The sequence below is a fragment of the Rattus norvegicus genome, chromosome 20, assembly GCF_036323735.1.
Source record: "Rattus norvegicus strain BN/NHsdMcwi chromosome 20, GRCr8, whole genome shotgun sequence".
Lineage (NCBI taxonomy): Eukaryota > Metazoa > Chordata > Mammalia > Rodentia > Muridae > Rattus > Rattus norvegicus.
In genome coordinates, this window is record NC_086038.1 from 31442843 (window position 1) to 31462958 (window position 20116).

Here is a 20116-nt window from a genome sequence, read left to right on the forward strand (position 1 = left end):
GCACCTACATACATAAAAGAAACCTTACTAAAGTTCAAAGCACACATTGCACCTCACACAATAATAGTAGTAGATTTCAACACCCCACTCTCATCAATGGACAGATCATGGAAACAGAAATTAAACAGAGACATAGACAGGCTAAGAGAAGTCATGAACCAAATGGACTTAACAGATATTTATAGAACATTCTATCCTAAAGCAAAAGGGTATACATTCTTCTCACCACCTTACGGTACTTTCTCCAAAATTGACCATATAATTGTTCATAAAACAGGCCTCAACAGATACAAAAAGATAGAAATAATCCCATGCATCCTATCAGACCACCACCGGCTAAAGCTGGTCTTCAATAACAATAAGGGAAGAACGCCCACATATACATGGAAGTTGAACAATGCTCTACTCGATGATACCTGGTCAAGGAAGAAATAAAGAAAGAAATTAAAGACTTTTTAGAATTTAATGAAAATGAAGTTACATCATACCCAAACTTATGGAACACAATGAAAGCTGTGCTAAGAGGAAAACTCATAGCTCTGAGTGCCTGCAGAAAGAAACAGGAGAGAGCATATGTCAGCAGCTTGACAGCACACCTAAAAGCTCTAGAACAAAAGGAAGCAAATACACCCAGGAGGAGTAGAAGGCAGGAAATAATCAAACTCAGAGCTGAAATCAACCAAGTAGAAACAAAAAGGACCATACAAAGAATCAACAAAACCAAAAGTTGGTTGTTTGAGAAAATCAACAAGATAGGTAAACCCTTAGCCAGACTAACGAGAGGACACAAAGAGTGTGTCCAAATTAACAAAATCAGAAATGAAAAGGGAGACATAACTACAGAATCAGAGGAAATTCAAAAAAATCATCAGATCCTACTACAAAAGCCTATATTCAACAAAACTTGAAAATCTGCAGGAAATGGACAATTTCCTAGACAGATATCAGGTAACGAAGTTAAATCAGGAACAGATAAACCATCTAAATAACCCCATAACTCCTAAAGAAATAGAAGCAGTCATTAAAGGTCTCCCAACCAAAATGAGACCAGGTCCAGATGGGTTCAGTGCAGAATTCCATCAGACCTTCATAGAAGAACTCATACCAATACTATCCAAACTATTCCACAAAATTGAAACAGACAGTGTTACTGAATTCCTTCTATGAAGCCACAATTACTCTTATACCTAAACCACACAAAGACCCAACAAAGAAAGAAAACTTCAGACCAATTTCCCTTATGAATATCGATGCAAAAATACTCAATAAAAGTCTGGCAAACCGAATCCAAGAGCACATCAAAACAATCAATCACCATGATCAAGTAGGCTTCATCCCAGGCAATGCAGGGATGGTTTAATATACAGAAAACAATTAACGTAATCCACTATATAAACAAACTGAAAGAACAAAACCACATGATCATTTCATTAGATGCTGAGAAAGCATTTGACAAAATTCAACACCCCTTCATGATAAAAGTCCTGGAAAGAATACAGATTCAAGGCCCATACATAAGCATAGTAAAAGACATATACAACAAACCAGTAGCTAACATTAAACTAAGTGGAGAGAAAGTTAAAGCAATCCCACTAAAATCAGGGACTAGACAAGGCTGCTCACTCTCTTCCTACTTATTTAATATAGTTCTTGAAGTTCTAGCCAGAGCAATCAGACAACATAAGGAGATCAAGGGGATATAGATTGGAAAAGAAGAAGTCAAAATATCACTATTTGCAGATGATATGATAGTATATTTAAGTGATCCCAAAAGTTCCACCAGAGAACTACTAAAGCTGAAAAACAACTTCAGCAAAGTGGCTGGGTATAAAATTAACTCAAATAAATCAGTAGCTTTCCTCTACACAAAAGAGAGTCAAGCCGAGAAAGAAATTAGGGAAACGACACCCTTCATAATAGTCCCAAATAATATAAAAATGCCTCGGTGTGACTTTAACCAAGCAAGTGAAAGATCTGTATGATGAGAACTTCAAGCCTCTGAAGAAAGAAATTGAAAATCTCAGAAGATGGAAAGATCTCCCATGCTCATGGATTGGCAGGATTAATATAGTAAAAATGGCCATTTTACCAAAAGTGATCTACAGATTCACTGCAATCCCCATCAAAATACCAATCCAATTCTTCAGAATTAGGCAGAACAATTTGCAAATTTATCTGGAATAACAAAAAACCCAGGATAGCTAAAACTATCCTCAACAATAATGGACTTATGGGGGAATCACTATCCCTGAACTCAGGCACTATTACAGAGCAATACTGGTAAAAACTGCATGGTATTGGTATAGAGACAGACAGATAGACCAATGGAATAGAATTGAAGACCTAGAAATGAACCCACACACCTATGGTCACTTGATTTTTGACAAAGGAGCCAAAACCATCCAATGGAAAAAAGATAGCATTTTCAGCAAATGGTTCTGGTTCAACTGGAGGTCAGCATGTAGAAGAATGCAGATTGATCCATGCTTATCACCCTGTACAAAGCTTAAGTCCATGTGGATCAAGGACCTCCACACCAAACCAGATATACTCAAACTAATAGAGGAAAAATTGGGGAAGAACCTCGAACACATGGGCACTGGAGAAAATTTCCTGAAGAAAACACCAATGGCTTATGCTCTAAGATCAAGAATCGACAAATGGGATCTCATAAAACTGCAAAGTTTCTGTAAGGCAAAGGACACTGTTGTTAAGACAAAATGGCAACCAACAGATTGGGAAAAGATCTTTACCAATCCTACAACTGATAGAGGGGTTATATCCAAAATATACAAAGAACTCAAGAAGTTAGACTGCAGGGAGATAAAAAAAACCCTATTAAAAATGGGGTTCAGAGCTAAACAAAGAATTCACAGCTGAGGAATGCCGAATGGCTGAGAAACACCTAAGGAAATGTTCAACATCTTTAGTCATAAGGGAAATGCAAATCAAAACAACCCTGAGATTTCACCTCACACAAGTGAGAATGGCTAAGATCAAAAACTCAGGTGACAGCAAATGCTGGAGAGGATGTGGAGAAAGAGTAACATTCCTCCATTGTTGGTGGGATTGCAGACTGGTACCATTCTGGAAATCAGTCTGGAGCTTCCTCAGAAAATTGGACAAGGAATTACCTGAGGACCCAGCTATACCTCTCTTGGGCATATACCCAAAAGATGCCCCAACATATAAGGAAGACACATGCTCCACTATGTTCATAGCAGCCTCATTTATAATAGCCAGAAGCTGGAAAGAACCCAGATGCCCTTCAACAGAAGAATGGATACAGAAAATGTGGTACATTTACACAATGGAATATTACTCAGCTATCAAAACAATGACTCTATGTAATTCATAGGCAAATGGATGGAACTGGAAAAGATTATCCTGAGTGAGGTAACCCAATCACAGAAAAACACACATGGTATGCACTCATTGATAAGTGGCTATTAGCCCAAATGCTCGAATTACCCTAGATGCACAGAACACATGAGACTCAAGAAGGATGACCAAAATGTGAATGCTTTACTCCTTCTTTAAAAGGGGAACAAGAATACCCTTGGCAGGGAATAGGGAGGCAAAGTTTAGAACAGAGGCAGAAGGAACACCCATTCAGAGCCTGCCCCACATGTGGCCCATACAATACAGCCACCAAACTAGATAAGATGGATGAAGCAAAGAAGTGCAGGCCGACAGGAACCGGATGTAGATCTCTCCTGAGATACACAGTCAGAATACAGTAAATATATAGGTGAATGTCATCATTAAACCACTGAACTGAAAATGGGACGGGCCCCTGTTGAAGGAATCTTAGAAAGGACTGAAAGATCTTGAAGGGGCTCGAGACCCCATATGAACAACAATGCCAAGAAACCAGAGCTTCCAGGGACTAAGACACTACCTAAAGACTATGCATGGACTGACCCTGGACTCTGACCTCATAGGTAGCAATAAATATCCTAGTAAGAGCACCAGTGGAAGGGGACGCCCTTGGTCCTGCTAAGACTGAACCCCCAGTGAACGTGATTGTTGGGAGTAGGGTGGTAATGGGGGGAGGGTGGGGAGGGGAACACTGATAGAGAAGGGGAGGTGGAGGAGATAGGAGGATGTTGGCCCGGAAATGAGAAAAGGGAGTAACAATCCAAATGTAAATAAGAAATACCCAAGGTAATAAAGATGAAAAAAAAAAGTTAAATGCTTCCCCAGTCCTTTATCCCTTCCACTTTAGCATTGGGAGATGCTGAGCAGACTGTTAGGAGAGAAAACTGATCAGCACTCTAACTCAGTTGTGAACACTGCAAACCACAATAACAACTTAGTAGGCAAGATGAACCCTCTGGTGCAGTCCACAGAAGTCTTACACTTGGTATTGTCAACCGAATAAAAAACACATGGCTAGGAAGAGGATAGACCCTACAGAGGAATTTACTACCATTGTTTAGCTAAATGGGCATGACACCAGCTGCCTTCAAATTATTGATGTTTCTGTCTATAGACAGCTGCTACTTCTCAGAGAAGCCACTCATTCAAAGGAAGATCAAATCACAGCCACTGCAGGAATCTGCATAAGACAGAGACAGTCAGCAGTCAACTATAGAACGGAGTGGAGCACATGAGACCCTACTCCTTCTTGCTGAGTTGCTGGGTACTGATAGATCACAGTTCGGAGGGGATTGGGGGGGGGATCATGGGGAGGAGATGTAGGATGATGTCATACAGGTGAGGTAGGAACAAGATAGAACAAGGCCTGTCATTGGACGAGAAGAAAGGATGGGTGGGAGAAAAGTTTGAGGGAAGAGGAGGAGACTGGAATGGGAGGAGACTGGAAGAGAGGCCACAGAGAACATGGAGGCTGACGTTAAGATTCCACTCTGTGTATTTACAGGTTGTTATGAATGTTCTTAAGGGATGGATGTGTACACGGCTTTGTATGTTTAGGTGGGCAATTATATCTTATCAATTGGATCAAAGGTTATTGTGTTGTGTGTTTTTTCATGTAGCGATTTAAGTGTAAGAGAGTGTGTGGTGGCTAGAGACACTGGGCCTCCACTGAGTTGGGGTGTGTGTTTCTGGCAAGATATCTACCAGATATTGTGGTGCCGGACCTATTGGGGGTAAAAGACAGGTTTTTTTTATTTTTTATATTTTTACGACAACAGGGAGGAAGTTATTACTATCTTTAGTTATGGGCCTGCTAGTGAGCTGACCAAGCTCCAGCACTTAGTTTCAAATTCATGGTCATACAGATGGCCTTGGGCAAACTCTGTGGGACACAAAATAAAATACCATGCACGTGGACCTGTAGGGAGGAGAAGGATTGGGAAGGAGATAAGAGAGGGTGGAGGGAAAGTAATCAGAAGGCATTATATACATGTATGAACCTGTCAAAAAACATAATAATATAAAAATAAAAGTAAACTTGAAATATAGATGAACATAAAATTATAAATATTCAGTAGTCAATCCAGCCTTACTTAAAATTTACTGCTTACTGATTAGTGGTGCCCCGCTTTTTTTATTTTCTTCTTACCTTCAGCCCAATAAAAACTCTAAGGCACGTTTATTTGTTCATCAAGAATCCAGCGCAAACAACGTGTTTCAGATGTCTCTGTCCTAGAACTTGTTTGTGTCTCTTCCTCCTCCTGTCTTCTTTACTAAATAATCCTGGAAGAGTAAAATTTGTATCGGCGAGACAGTAAACCTTCCTGTGTTCAGCTCCCACCCTCTCCTGGGAAGCCCCTTCTGTGTGTTTGGGTTTCATGCTAAGTAAGCCTGTTTCTCATTAAATCCTCAGCAAAGACTGGGGTTGACTTTTTCTGAACTGTTCTCGAAGTTTCTAGAAGATAGGAGGCCATGACCATGGTCAGCATGGAGCAACTGAGGTTTTGCCGTAGGAATCCATATTTAGATGATGCACATGTTTCCTAAAGAGGCTGGGTGAGACCTTACATTAGGTTTTAATTTCTCTTGTATTTTATAACACAAATAGTCCCGGATCAACAAACATTTGAACTAGGTTCTAAGCACACAAAGGTAAGTTGGGAGAACTAGATGATGGATACATCATTATAATTGTCAGTAAGTCCTGACACAATTTTGTAGAAAATTCCAAACCCTCTGAGTTGAATTTTACTGTGCACAAAGGGCAAATGTTCAAAGTTTGGAATGGGCACCAGAGGGGCGGCCACCTTTAGGTGTGGGAGTGGAGGGCTCAAGTGGGCATTGTTAACGATTGCCCGCCTTCTGGTCAGCCTGCCTACCGCCATGTTCTGCCTGCGTTTGCGCTCGGCCCCCATCAGAAGCAAGAAGACCACGGTTCTGTCTGCTTGAGGCAGCTTCATAAGCAGGATGTGGTGAGCTGTCTTTGACAGAGTGAAGTCCCAGAGAAGGAGCCAGGCAGCCACTGACTGGGAACCCTCAGCCTTTCTTGGCCTCCAGGAGGTTTCCTGCTTTTAAGAGAAGCAAGAGGAAAGCCTATAACTAGGGAAAGGAAGATCCAGGCCCCAAAGGAGGAGACAGGTGTGCAAAAAGGCCACTGTCAAAGGAGAGAAAACATCAAAGGGGGAAAAACCAACCAAGAAAGCTTCGCAAACCCTGAAAAGATCCTGTCCTGAGTCCCAGAGTCGAAGCACGTATCTTTGATACCTTTGATGCCTTGTTTAAAGATGACTTTGAGGGTGTCCCCATGTTTGTTCCTTTTCAGAGGAAGAAGCCCTATGAGTGCAATGAATGCAGTCGGGCCTTTAAACACAAGCCAGATGAAACTCGCCACCAGAGAGTTCACTGAAGAAGCCCTTTAAGTGTGGCCAGTGTGGGAAGACCTTCAGGCACAGCTCAGATTCACCAAACATCAAATAATTCACACCGGTGAGAAGCCCTTTAAATGTGGATAGTGTGGGAAAGCCTTCAACTGTGGCTCCAACCTTCTGAAACACCAGGAAAATGCACACTGATGAGAGAAGCCTTACAGCTGTGAGGAGTGAGGAAAATTCTTTGCCTACAGCTCCTGTTTCATATGGCATTGGAAGCATTGCAGGAGGAACAGGGCAGGGCAGCCTACAATGATGGATCCTTGTCAGATACCTGATGATGGTCCAGAGTTCTTATGCAGCGTACTGTTGATGGCTCATCTGGCTACCTGTCTTGAAAGGAAAATCTACCCATCAGACATGAGAGCCCACAGAGGCTTTCTGCTGTGCGAGTCTACACTTAGTGGTGTCACGGTGCTCTCTGGTGCTTCCTGACCTTCCAGCTATTTTCCAGGCTACTTTATGCTATCCATGGCCATCTTTGGAACAACTTTAGGTCACCAAGAACTTTAGAGCTAAAGTGACACCCCTGTTGGCAAGGGCCACTGCCTTCCTCTGCTGCCTCTGTCTGCGCCAACCGTGTGTTTTTGTCTCGTCTTTTGAAGGCTTCTGGCTCTGCATGCCCAGCCCACGCAGTCTGCTAGGGGCAAGGAACCCTGAGGTGGATGACTGGCAGCACTCTGACCAACTCTGAGGACCAGTCTCCTTGGACAGCACCAAGTCCTGCTTATTTCTGAGCCATGGAGACAGCTCAGCAGGGAAAGGCATTTGTTTCTCACAGAAGCCTGATAATTTGAGTTCAGTCCTAGAACCCATGCAAAAAATGTCAACAGATACCTAACTCTTCAGAACTGTCCTCTGATCTACTCCCGGCTCCCCATGCAGACAACAGCATTAGAGACATACACAGAGGTTTAAAGTGAAAAACATGATCATTCACCTGTCTCCTTTCCATCACAATAATGTGACCAACTGTGCCACATTCCCCACCATGGTGGTTTGTATCCCTTCAAACCAGGAGCCAAGGATACCCTCAAGTTGCTTTTCTCAGACAGTTGCCACAATGAGAAAAATGACAACTAAATGAGGCTGCTAGAACAGATCTCTCCAACAGGAAGCTCAGAGAACTGGAGAGTCTATCTCTACACAGAGCACAGCAGAGACCTACTGGGTCATGCTCCAGGGAGGCTGTCATAACAGAATTCATTGACCAAAGGAAAGGTATAGGTGGGTGAGCTCAGGGAGGACTTTTAGATGCCATGTAGTGACTACAGGTCACTTTTGTTTGTTCCCACCCTGAAGTTAAGATGGGCCACATCACAGCATTCACGGGCAACCATTAGCTCTGGCTCATTGAAGTCTACTGAAGAATCCCCAGCACTGACTCTCTACTTCAGTGAGAGACATTGTGAACAGCCACCTGGGAACAAACAAAATGTTCAGAACCTTCTAGATGTCTTGAGATGTGTCCTGGGGGCAATTCAGAACACTCCAGCAAAGTCCTGGGATTCCAATTACCGAAACATACTCAACTGTAGCCAGAGATGTCTTAGAAGCCCAAGGCAGCTCCATTTGTCGGCGCCTCAGCTGTCATGTCCAGTGGGCCTTGGCCCGCAGAAGAGCTCTGACCAGCACGGCTTCTGGGCTTCACTTAGAGCAGAGAGCACCGCCAGGGCCTGACGACAAGCGAGCCAGTGAGAGCTCTGGGTTGTATCCATTCATTCAACCTCCTCCCAGCCAAGAGAAAAGGCGGAAGCCACCTTGAGGGGAGTCAGAAGTATCCCTGGGCTGGGTCCAGGACTTCCGTTCCGGGAGACCAGTGGGTTAGACTTGACTAACTGCCTCCTCCTCTTCCTGGAAGTCTGTAGCTCTAGAGCTCATGTGGGCTTCTTTCCTCCTGACTTTGGATCCATCATCGGAGACACAATGATTTCCTGCGCCAACGAGTTGCGACATCAAGATGTCCTGAAAAGGAAGGTAGAATGGGGGTCCTAGGAAGAAAGGCTATGTATCCTGACTCAAGGGACAGATGTTCTGTGGCTCCGAGGGAAGACTCGTGGGAATTGGGTCACCTCTGGTGTGGACCCCAGGTACAGTGTAAACAGGGAGAATGGCCTGTGTGCCCCGTTTACCTTGAGGCCGAGAGATGGCGCCCACCTTCAGCCTATCCTTTCCAGTGTCTAGTGCCTGTGGAATTGGATGTTTGCTTTCTCCTGGTTACTTCTCAAGGAAGACAAGAGGATTGACCTCCTGACTTAAATCCTGATGTTTTCATGTGTCAGCTCCCAGCCGACACCTAGGTTAGGCTGTTTCCCTACGTCCAGGCCTGCAGCCATTTGACTTTGGACCCGCAAAGGGTTCCTGGCACCTACATACTGGTGGCACCCAGCTGGCCTGTCCACACCTCACCTCGGCCACATCATGATCTGGTGTGTGTCCTAATGCCTCATCTGTATACTGCAGTGAGCGGTGCAATCCTCTTACAGCCGCAGCCGGGGCCTGGTGTGTTGTAGCAGATGCTGTCCCCAGTCTGGTGTTTCTGTTTGACATTTGTTAACGCTTACATCCATGTAACACCCTTGGTGCTGTGTCAGTGTTGTGCACATTGGCCCAGACATTCTGCTTTGCTGTGCACTTGGTGACTTCTTTCGTATGTGACTCTTTTGCTCCATGCACGGCGGCACTGATGCTCCACGTTACCTTCCAGTTGCTGCCACGGTTGTGAGCAGATGCTGTTGGTGCTGCTACTGGACATCTACTTTCTCATAAAAGTGAACGTGTTTCCAACTTAAAAAAAAGTTTGCAAATGGTATAAAATATCTAATGAAGATTTTGTGCATATACATTTGGCAGAAATGGCAGTTTATGCAATTATTTTACCCTAAGGACATAAAGTGAAAGATGAGATATTATTATCTTGCTAAACATTAACGTTGTATTTTTTGCTCTAAAACTCTAAAAGCAATTCTTTGCTTCTAAGAATATATTTATGTTACCACTTCTAGCTACTTATATAACTGAATAAAATAAATGTTTATGCCTTTGCTTTTATTCATCAGTATTGAGTTATACTGAAACATAAATATTATCACATTATGAAATTATTTTTAAAGTACCCATTGAGGGTTTCAGGTTTTTATACCAAAGAGTAAAAATACAGTTGACCACTAGGTGGCAGTAATATCCTCAAATTGTTTTACATACTGGTGCTTAAGGGAATTCCTGGAGGATGACTTAGCCTTCTGTTCTTAAGTAGCTCACAGTCTCCTAGTCCGAAGTTCATGCACATAAATTTACCCTCCCCTGCTTGTAACTGAAAAATTCTAAGCATAATCTTCTCTTATGTCAGAGGAAAAGTGAGACTTCTCTGATTTGCCCAAGTCTAAATAAAGTACACGGAATCAATTCATGAATTTAAGGTCACTACACCATACCCTAAGGGAGTAGCTTGAAAGCTTTCTGTCAGCATGCTTGTTTTCTGACTTTTTTTTCATGATTTTTCTAAGTTCTAGAAATCGAAATGGGCTTTTATAGCATAACCTTTCCTTGGTTTTCTTTTTAAACTCACACTCCCCTGCCTCCGCTCCCCACTGCTATGGTTGCGTATCTATCTATCTATCTATCTATCTATCTATCTATCTATCTATCTATCTATCTATCTATCTATCTATCTATCTACCTACCTATAAGCACATATATATGTCACTATATTACATTAAATTATGTATATTAATGATAATTGATATTTTATATCCATATTAATATAGTGACACATATCACTACAGTATGTTTATCTTATTTTCTGTGACAACTTAGTGTTGAGTTTTTCATAAAACGAGATTATTTATAATTTCCTGCATCTCTGTTGTGGATTATTGTTTTTAAATCTACCTGCTATAATTACTTATAGCAGTCTGTTAGAGTTGAGTTCTGCTATTTTGCTTAATTTGATGTTTAGGTAGTTGTATTTTTAAAACAAATCGTTCTGGAGGTTAATTTCAATCACCCACTAAAGCCATCTAAAGGGATGGGAAAGCACAGTTTTACTCAGGTGCAACTAACTGCATTTAAGGACATTGTTTAACAGAAAGAGAATGTTTGAACAAGATGATGGTCCTTCATACGTTGATTTCTGTGATTTAGTGTGTGTGTGTGTGTGTGTGTGTGTGTGTGTGTGTGTGTATGTTGTACATATTCATGTATGCGTGTACATGTGGGGTCAGGTAGGTGTGCTCATATATGAATGTGCATGTGAAGGTCACATAGCAACTTTGAGTGCTTTTGCATTGCCACTGTTGTCCCTGCCCCTTTGTGATACAGGGTCTTTTTCTGGCCCAGACATAGCCACTTGGGCTAGGCTAGGCTAGGCTGCCTGGCCAGTGAGCTTCATGGGTCTGTCTACTCTGCCTCTCTTTCCAGCACTGAAGTTACACGCGCTTGCCACTGCCTTGGTCACATAAGACCAGAGCAAGAGACAAGGTAACTCAGGAAGGGGAGATCTAATGGGAACTAGCTTTAGGCAAAGAACTATTGAAGACTAGGGGCGGCTGAGAAGAGAAATAGACTCTTCAAGGAGATGCGTCCTGGTTGGACATTCATCACCAAGTGGTCAACCTCAAATCATATATGCAAAGCCAAATGTAAATAATCAGCTGCTTGTGTTTATATGTTTATGCATTTACTTAACCATAATGAAGAAGAAGAAGAAGAAGAAGAAGAAGAAGAAGAAGAAGAAGAAGAAGAAGAAGAAGAAGAAGAGGAGGAGGAGGAGGAAGAGGAGGAGGAGGAGGAGGAAGAGGAAGAGGAAGAAGAAGAAGAAGAAGAAGAAGAAGAAGAAGAAGGAGAAGAAGAAGAGCTCTTGAACTTGAGAGGAATCGAGGGGCAATGAGAAAGGAGCAGAGGGGAAGGGAGAGAGGGAGAAATGGTGGAATTATATTTTAATTTTTCAAAATTGCAAATAGTAATCAGATTAGAAAAGCAAAGACATTCCAGGCGTAAGTCATTGTGCCTCACTTGGAGTTTATATTAAAATCCACTTCCTCTTGGTCGTACTGAATTTGTCACTTTGTATTTATTAACAGATATTAATTGCTTGGGGTCTCTGGCCCTATTTAATCGCATGCTTACATGCTGTAAGACAGCATTTATTTAGGCTTTATAAACTCGGCTCCTTCTATACTCATTGCTGCATCGGCATCACATCCCTGATGTCCAATGTCATCTGGAAGGACTGACCGCTCCTCGCGTATCCCCAGCCTTCTTCAGGATTCTTATTTTAGAATGCTCTACAGTGTCTGTTTTATCGTCATCATTATTACTTAAGCACTTCTTTGACTTTCGTTGTATCTGCACTAAGTACTAAGGGATTTGTTGAAAGTGGGATTTATTAACATTTTTATTCTTAAACAAATTATTTGTGGTATAAAAACAGAAATATTAAAACATAGCAAACAAAAGTCTACCTGATCATGCAGTGTTTAGGGGAAATGATATGGGTATGTTTTCCTATCTACTATCTATCTACTATCTATCTTCTATCTATCTATCTATCTATCTATCTATCTATCTATCTATCTATCTATCTACCTACCTCTGTCTGTCTGTCTACCTACCTATTTATCTACCTACCTACCTCTGTCTTTTGTCTACCTACCTACTTATCTATCTACCTACCTACTTCTGTCTGTCTAGCTGTCTGTCTGTCTATCTATCTAATCTATCTATCTATCTATCTATCTATCTATCTATCTATCTATCTATCTATCTATCATCTACCTACCTACCTACCTAGATAGCTAGCTACATCTATCTGTCTGTCTGTCTGCCTGCCTGCCTATCTATCTATCTATCTATCTATCTATCTATCTATCTATCTATCTATGGCTGAAATAATTATCCTATTCGGCAACTTACTCTTTCTTTATATAACTCATGCAGGGATTTTAAACATCTATTCCTGTAAATTTACCCTTACTTTAAGGAGTTTTTTAAAAATGGTCTTCCATTGAGAAAGTGTACCATAATTTATTTAATTGTACATGTTTGAATTTTTCAAATTTCAAAGCTTTCTATTACCTGAGAATTTTATAAAGAACACCATGTAAATATGTCCCTGTATAGAGAACCTGTTCACAGAGGTTCAAAGTTGTAACTGTGGTATTTCTGAATCAGAGGCTTCCTCCAGATAGGCTTAGTAAATGAATTATTCTGCCTCGTCCTTCCATTTATATTGTACGGCGATTCCTATGTTCACACTTAGGCACTGGTCTTGCTAAGCACACCTGGTTTCCTGCCCGTGTGTGAGCATGTGGCAGGGCACTCTTTGCTCCTTGTCACGTCTTTCATCTTACTGGAAAAACATGTTTGTGACGAGAGTGGAACCTTTTCACTCGGCTGTCTGTCAGATGGTTTATTCTTTCTGTGTCTCCCTTTCCTTCATGTTTAAACAGTGCAGGGCAAGGACATGTGAGAAATCTTTGTATAAAACCCCAGCAGTCTTTTGCTCAACTGCACTGTGTGTGAGCTGTTGTAGCAGGTCACGTGTGTGGATTCATTTCAACTTGTGTGAGCATAAGCAGGACACTCAACCCTGCTGTTCCTCAACCTCCTCCTTAAAGTCACACCACAAGATTGTTGTGAAAACAAAGGCTGCAGTGGTGATGACAGTAATAATATTTTGAATAGTGAGGTACAGCTTTCAAGACACTCAATATATATTATCTTTAAACATGTTTAGATCGACTTTTTATTTTATGTACATAAGTGTTTTGGCTTCATGTACGTATGTGCATCACATGAATATCTAGTGTCTATGGAGACCAGAAGAGGATATGAGATTTTCTGAAACTGGGGTTAGGGATAATCGTGTGCCCCTATGCTGGGGATGCTGCTACTGAACCCAGGTCCTCTGCAAGATAAAACACAAACGGCTGAGAAACATTTAAAGAAATGTTCAACATCCTTTAGTCATCAGGGAAATTCAAATCAGAACTACTTTGAGAGCTCGTCTTATACCAATCAGAATGTCCAAGATCAATAAAACAAATGGCAGCTTGTGCTGGTGAGGTTGTGGGGGAGGGAGAACACTTATCCATTGTTGGTGGAAGTGCAAATGTGTACAATGACTATGGAAATCAGTGTGGTGGTTCTGTAGGAAGCTGGGAACAGATCTCTCAGCTGTTTCACTATTGGGCAAACACTAAAGGACTCTACCCTACTATAGAGACCTTTGCTCATTCATTTTTGATTTACTGATGCCCTATTCTAGTAGCCAGAAATTGGATATATTTCCAATGTCCATCAATAGATAAATAATGAAAATATGGTACATTTATACAATGACATTTACCCTGCTATTTAAAAATCTAAATCATAAAATACATAAATGGATAGAGTTAGAAGAAATTCATCCTGAGTGAGGTCACGTAGACTCACCAAAGACAAGTGTGATATATATTCTTTCACATGTGAATGTTAGCTTTTAAACTTTCAAAGGCCATGCCACAATCTGTATAACTGGATTATAACCAGGTATAGAGTAAAGGACTAGGGGATACAGGGGAATCTCTCAAGAAAGGAGAAATAGCAGATATCTTTTGCCAAGCAGTAAACCTTCCAGTGCCACGAATGGGATACAGCTAATTCAGTTGTTGGCCAAAAGATCCTCACGGAAACACCCAAACAACTCGGGCTACTAATTTCTATTCACAAACGGATGATCGTAAGTTTCTATTACTGAGGACAAAACTTACATAGCTCATTGACCATGCAAATGTTGAACTAGAGTTTTTATTCCTACTAACTTGTATTCATAGTACTGGAAAGGTACTCTGTGTTTTTTCAGAAAAGAAAGGAAACCAACAGCAAACCAGCCATAAACCTTGTGATCTCTAGTAGTGACCTGCCTGCGTGGTAAACTGTTGCCGTAGTGGCACGAACACTAAGGGAGTAACCAAATGCTCTCTGGATTTAAGGCTAGCTTCATGGGATGGAATGCATGTTTGACACTGTTTTTTTTTTTTTTTTTTTTTTTTTTTTGAGGGCGCAGCGAACTTTATTGATGATATTCAAGAGAGAAGGGGGGGGGCTCCCTAGGCCCCTCCTGTTATTATGGGGTCTGGGATGGAATTGTGAGGGAGATGCTCAGTGTTGGGGGCCGAGTTGGGATGGGGACACCTCAGCAACTGAGGGCCTCTCTCTTGCTCTCAGTATCCTTGCTGGGCTGGGTGGTCCAGGGTTTCTTACTCCTTGGAGGCCATGTAGACCATGAGGTCCACCACCCTGTTGCTGTAGCCCTATTCATTGTCATACCAGGAAATGAGCTTTACGAAGTTGTCATTGAGAGCAATGCCAGCCCCAGAATCAAAGGTAGAAGAGTGGGAGTTGCTGTTGAAGTTGCAGGAGACAACCTGGTCCTCAGTGTAGCCCAGGATGCCCTTTAGTGGGCCCTCAGACGCCTGCTTCACCACCTTCTTGATGTCATCATGCTTGTCAGGTTTCTCCAGGCGGCATGTCAGATCCACAGCGGATACATTGGGGGTAGGAACACAGAAGGCCATGCCAGTGAGCTTCCCGTTCAGCTCTGGGATGACCTTGCCCACAGCCTTGGCAGCACCAGTGGATGCAAGGATGATGTTCTGGGCTGCCCCACGGCCATCACGCCACAGCTTTCCAGAGGGGCCATCCGCAGTCTTCTGAGTGGCAGTGATGGCATGGACTGTGGTCATGAGCCCTTCCACGATGCCAAAGTTGTCATGGATGACCTTGGCCAGGGGGGCTAAGCAGAGGGTGGTGCAGGATGCATTGCTGACAATCTTGAGGGAGTTGTCATATTTCTCGTGGTTCACACCCATCACAAACATGGGGGCATCAGCAGAAGGGGCGGAGATGATGACCCTTTTGGCCCCACCCTTCAAGTGGGCCCCAGCCTTCTCCATGGTGGCGAAGACGCCAGTAGACTCCATGACATACTCAGCACCAGTGTCACCCCGTTTGATGTTAGCGGGATCTCGCTCCTGGAAGATGGTGATGGATTTCCTGTTGATGACAAGCTTCCCATTCTCAGCCTTGACTGTGCCGTTGAACCTGCCATGGGTAGAGTCATACTGGAACATGTAGACCATGTAGTTGAGGTCAGTGAAGGGGTCGTTGATGGCAACAATCTCCACTTTGTCAGAAGAGAAGGCAGCCCTGGTAACCAGGCGCCGGATACGGCCAAATCCGTTCACACAGACCTTCACCATCTTGTCTATGAGATGAGGCTGGCACTGCACGAGAAGATGCGGCTGTCTCTGGAACAGGGAGGAGCAGAGAGCCTGACACTGTTCTAATGGCCAAGAACTTAAAATTAGATAGGTCACGGACCTACCAGAAAACAAAATACTATTGTTCTGCTAAAGAACACACAAACAAGATGATTCCTTATAACATTCTGCTATGTCCATAGATCAGTGTCCCACTCAGCTACAATCAGAAAAGATTCCTCTTGCAATAAATGGGAACTAATACAGAGCCCCACAACTGGACAATGTGCAAAAACCAGGAGACTTTAGAACACTCAATCCTAAAAGAGATTTCTTCATTAAGCTCCACACTCTGACCAAGGCTCAGGGAGATGCAGAATAAGAGCCAGAGAAGATGGATGGACCAGAAGAGCCGAGTCTTTCAGACACAGCAGGACTAATGCTCTTACAGAGTGTGGCAGCATGCACAAAAGGCTTTCACAGGTTGAAGCCAGAAGGCACGCCAGGGCTGAGAGGGGGAAGTGGACATGAGCTCTGATCCCTAACCAGGAAGCAATGTACAATTGACAACCACTTGCAAATGAGAAGTCAGTTTTCTCCAATGGCATCTCACTGGGTATATGAACTACACTTAGGGGCTGGGGATTTAGCTCAGTGGTAGAGCGCTTGCCTAGCAAGTGCAAGGCCCTGGGTTCGGTCCCCAGCTCCGAAAAAAAGAAAAGAAAAAAAAAAAACTACACTTAAGGGTAGGTCCCATGTCCAGCAATATATGGCCAATGCAAGGTAAACATGATAGTGGTTTTTTTTTCTTGTATTGCTTTTTTTCAGCATTTTTTATGACTTCTGATTTTCTGTTTTTATAGATTGTGTGTGTGTGTGTGTGTGTGTGTGTTGTCTCCGAGTGTATGTGTTTGTTTATGTTTTATGCTTTTTCTCTTTAAAAGATTTTGTGTTCTCTTGCCTTTTTAAATTTTCATGTTTGTTTTCTAAAGAGAGGAAGAAGGTATGGATTGAATGGGAAGTTCTAGGAGGAGACGGGGAAGGGAAGGCACGATCCGCATCTATGTCTATGAGTTTTCAATAATAAAAATAGAGAATCTGGAACAAATCAAACAAAAATCAGACAAAAGGAGTGAAACGAATGGGTTGAATAGAAATGTAGCTTTGATTTCTGTAACTCACATTTTACTTTGTGTTTCGTAGCTTTGAAGGTCGTCCTTGAATGCAGTTCTGGGGCGGGCACTAGTGATTTTAAAATCCGCTCTGCATCAGTTTGCTGTGCTTCAGGGCTGCTTGCATCGTGATCGCCATTGCAGGACCTTCCTGTCCTGGATAAACTTTATTTTTTGTCAACTTGTCACAACCTAGAGTCACTTGGGAGGAAGGAATCTCAGCTAAGGGATTGCCACCACCAGACTGATCTGTGGGCGTGTCTACGAGAGACTGTTTTGATTGATGATTGATGTGAGGAGGGAGGCAGAGGAGTGCTTAGCCCTTTGTGGCTGCCACCATAACTGGGCAGGTTGTCCAGGGCTGAAATAGACTGAGTACCAGCCAGTGAGCAACCCAGTAAGCTACCAATGGTTTCTACTTAAGTTCCTGCTTTAGTTTTTCTGCCCGAGAACTCCCTTGTATAATGAACTGTGACCTGGAAGTCACTGAAATGAATCTTTTCATGACGGAATCTTCTTATATCTGTAGTCACTATTTTCCTTTTGCTGGCCTTTGAGCATTGTGCAGTCAACTGCTTTTTGACCTAAGTGTTTGGAATTCCTATGAGGATACTATAGTATAAGAGGAGACGTTTGGAGAGATGTCATTGAGTAACTGCACTTTGAGATTTTGATTATACTGAACTTTGCTCCCGAGAGCCTTATCAAACCTGAGTTGACTCATGATTTCCTAACAATAAAAACTATGTATGTAATGTGGATTATCCCCCACCCTATGTTAGTAATAAAATATTTGACTGTCTATGTCCCTGTGGACAGGATAAGAGGATAATTATAGGAATCATTCTGCCACTGGATTCTAAGTGCACTGAATTCTAAATCAGTTGGCTTTGACTAATGGCAAAATATTCATTTGCATAATGATTTTGGCTTTACCAGGATGATCTGTAAAGAGCTGTCAAAGTGCTGGCTGGTTGGAGCTCTGGGCATTTTTTGTTTTTTGCATTTTTTCTTTTTCATTTTCATTTTAAAAACATATTTTGGGGGCTGGGGATTTAGCTCAGTGGTAGAGCGCTTACCTAGGAAGCACAAGGCCCTGGGTTCGGTCCCCAGCTCCGAAAAAAAAGAACCAAAAAAAAAAACATATTTTGGTATCACCTTTGTAATAAAAAGGGAAGAAATCCTTGATTTCAAAAGGAAATTAAAAGGCTTATTTCTTGTATACCTGCTTGACTCTAAAAGCTTCCATAGTTGAAAGAAAATTGTAAAGCAAAGTAGCCATTGTCTTACTGGCCTGCTTCACATGATGGCAAGGATGTGGTTTTGGCATCAGATAGTTTGGCCCTGCATTCCTTACTCTACTGGAATGAAGTCTGGGAGCTCCGTACCTGGGGTAAAGTTCATAGCTTACACGGAACAGTATTTCTTCTGTTGTTCTGTGGGTGCCCCAGTGCTGGGGATTTTGTTGTGTGACCAACCCAGCAATCTGGAAACAGTTCTGCAGCTGTGGTCCCTATCAACAGGAGAGCTTGTTTCATGGCAGCAGAGTCAGCCAGTGAAGCCGCAAACAGGACAGTGGTTTCCTACATTTTTCTGTGCATTGGTGTGTGTTACCCCTTTAACAGCCTTACAAGATGGCATCACCATATTAGTCTTTAAAATTCTTCTTGCATATTCCCATTGGTATGTTTCTGCATGTATGCTGGTGCACTGTTTGCATGTCTAATGTCTGAAGAGACTAGAGTTATGTCAGGTTCCCCTAAAACTAGAGTTACAGACCATTGTGAGCCACTATGTAGGTGCTAGGAACTGAGCCCATCCTTTGGAAGATCAGCCAGTGCTCTTAACCATTGAGCCATCTGTCTAGTCCAGTATCACCGTACTGTATATGAATGTATATGAATGATTAGTAATAAACTAGATCCAGACATCATCACTTATTCTATCTAAAAACACCTATTGCTTAGCAAGGAAGTAACATTTATTTGTGAATGCAATCAGAGGTTATAAAACTTTCCTTACTAGGAAAGTGTTACTATCAGAACTACTTGAGAAGGACATTTTGTGTCAGGAGGGCCTCCTGAGCAGGGTCTTCTAGCAGCTGACACATGAAGTTCTAAGAGGTGACACTGGGGTCTTGGAAGTGTTGACACCCATAATGGCATCGAAGGGACAACCAGGAGCCCAGACCTTTCCTTCCTACAGAGTAATGCAAATTCTGGAGTGTAAGCTTCTGAAAACACAGAACTTATCACTCACTTAGTGCTTTTTACGTTTCTTAGGTTTGGTTTATGCCTGGTATATATAGGCACCCAGCAGGCGCGACCTGAAGAAATTAAGACAACTCAAGTAAATGCAACGGTGCACAGTAAATGCTACAACAAAGGTGGAAATCAGCTTTGTTAGAAAAGGAAATAGTTTCATTCTTTCTCGTGGATTTGGCAGTATCTCAGATAGTCACTGGTAAAGAAGACAGAATGTAGACAGGAGCCTAGGCTTTGAGGCACGGAGCAGCATCATGGGGGCTGTCACTAACATTTTTATTCTAAGATTCCTGCATTCAAATCAAGGAGCAGGAACTGGTGCTGAACTTGGAGATCCCAGACCTCAGGATAAGGTTCTTTGACTTACTGCAAGCTTTGGAATACTCGAGGAACATGAAAGGTTCCCTAACCCCCTTCCCATGGCACTAGAACTCGTGTAAGTAAACAGTTTATGACATGATCTTCTCTGTTAACAGTAAAATATCTGCGATCAGAGCCAAATCAGTGGCTGCTGCAACAATTTATGAAAGAAGTGATGAAGGATTTAATTAAGGAAGTGATAACAGCAGACAGTTTGCACAGCAGGGTGGTGTGCGTCTGTGTATGTTGTGTGTGTCCTCTGCCCTCTT

The 20116-nt window shown here is 42.4% G+C and overlaps 1 protein-coding gene and 1 pseudogene across 2 annotated transcripts in view; one reads left to right on the forward strand and one right to left on the reverse strand.

Annotated features, from left to right (window-relative positions):
- The first annotated feature begins 5853 nt into the window (after positions 1 to 5853).
- On the forward strand, positions 5854 to 7244 carry Zfp41-ps1 (zinc finger protein 41, pseudogene 1; annotated as a pseudogene).
- A 7574-nt stretch (positions 7245 to 14818) lies between these two features.
- LOC134483923 (glyceraldehyde-3-phosphate dehydrogenase-like) overlaps positions 14819 to 20116 on the reverse strand; it is a 470368-nt gene continuing 465070 nt past the window's right edge. The window contains exon 2 of one of the 2 annotated variants that reach the window (XM_063279674.1): positions 14819 to 16099. In XM_063279674.1, coding sequence (XP_063135744.1) covers positions 15104 to 16099 — 996 coding nt within the window. In that variant the 3' untranslated portion in view covers positions 14819 to 15103. Of the gene's footprint in view, positions 16124 to 20116 lie in introns of both variants that reach the window. The other variant, XM_063279673.1, reaches the window with a different exon arrangement.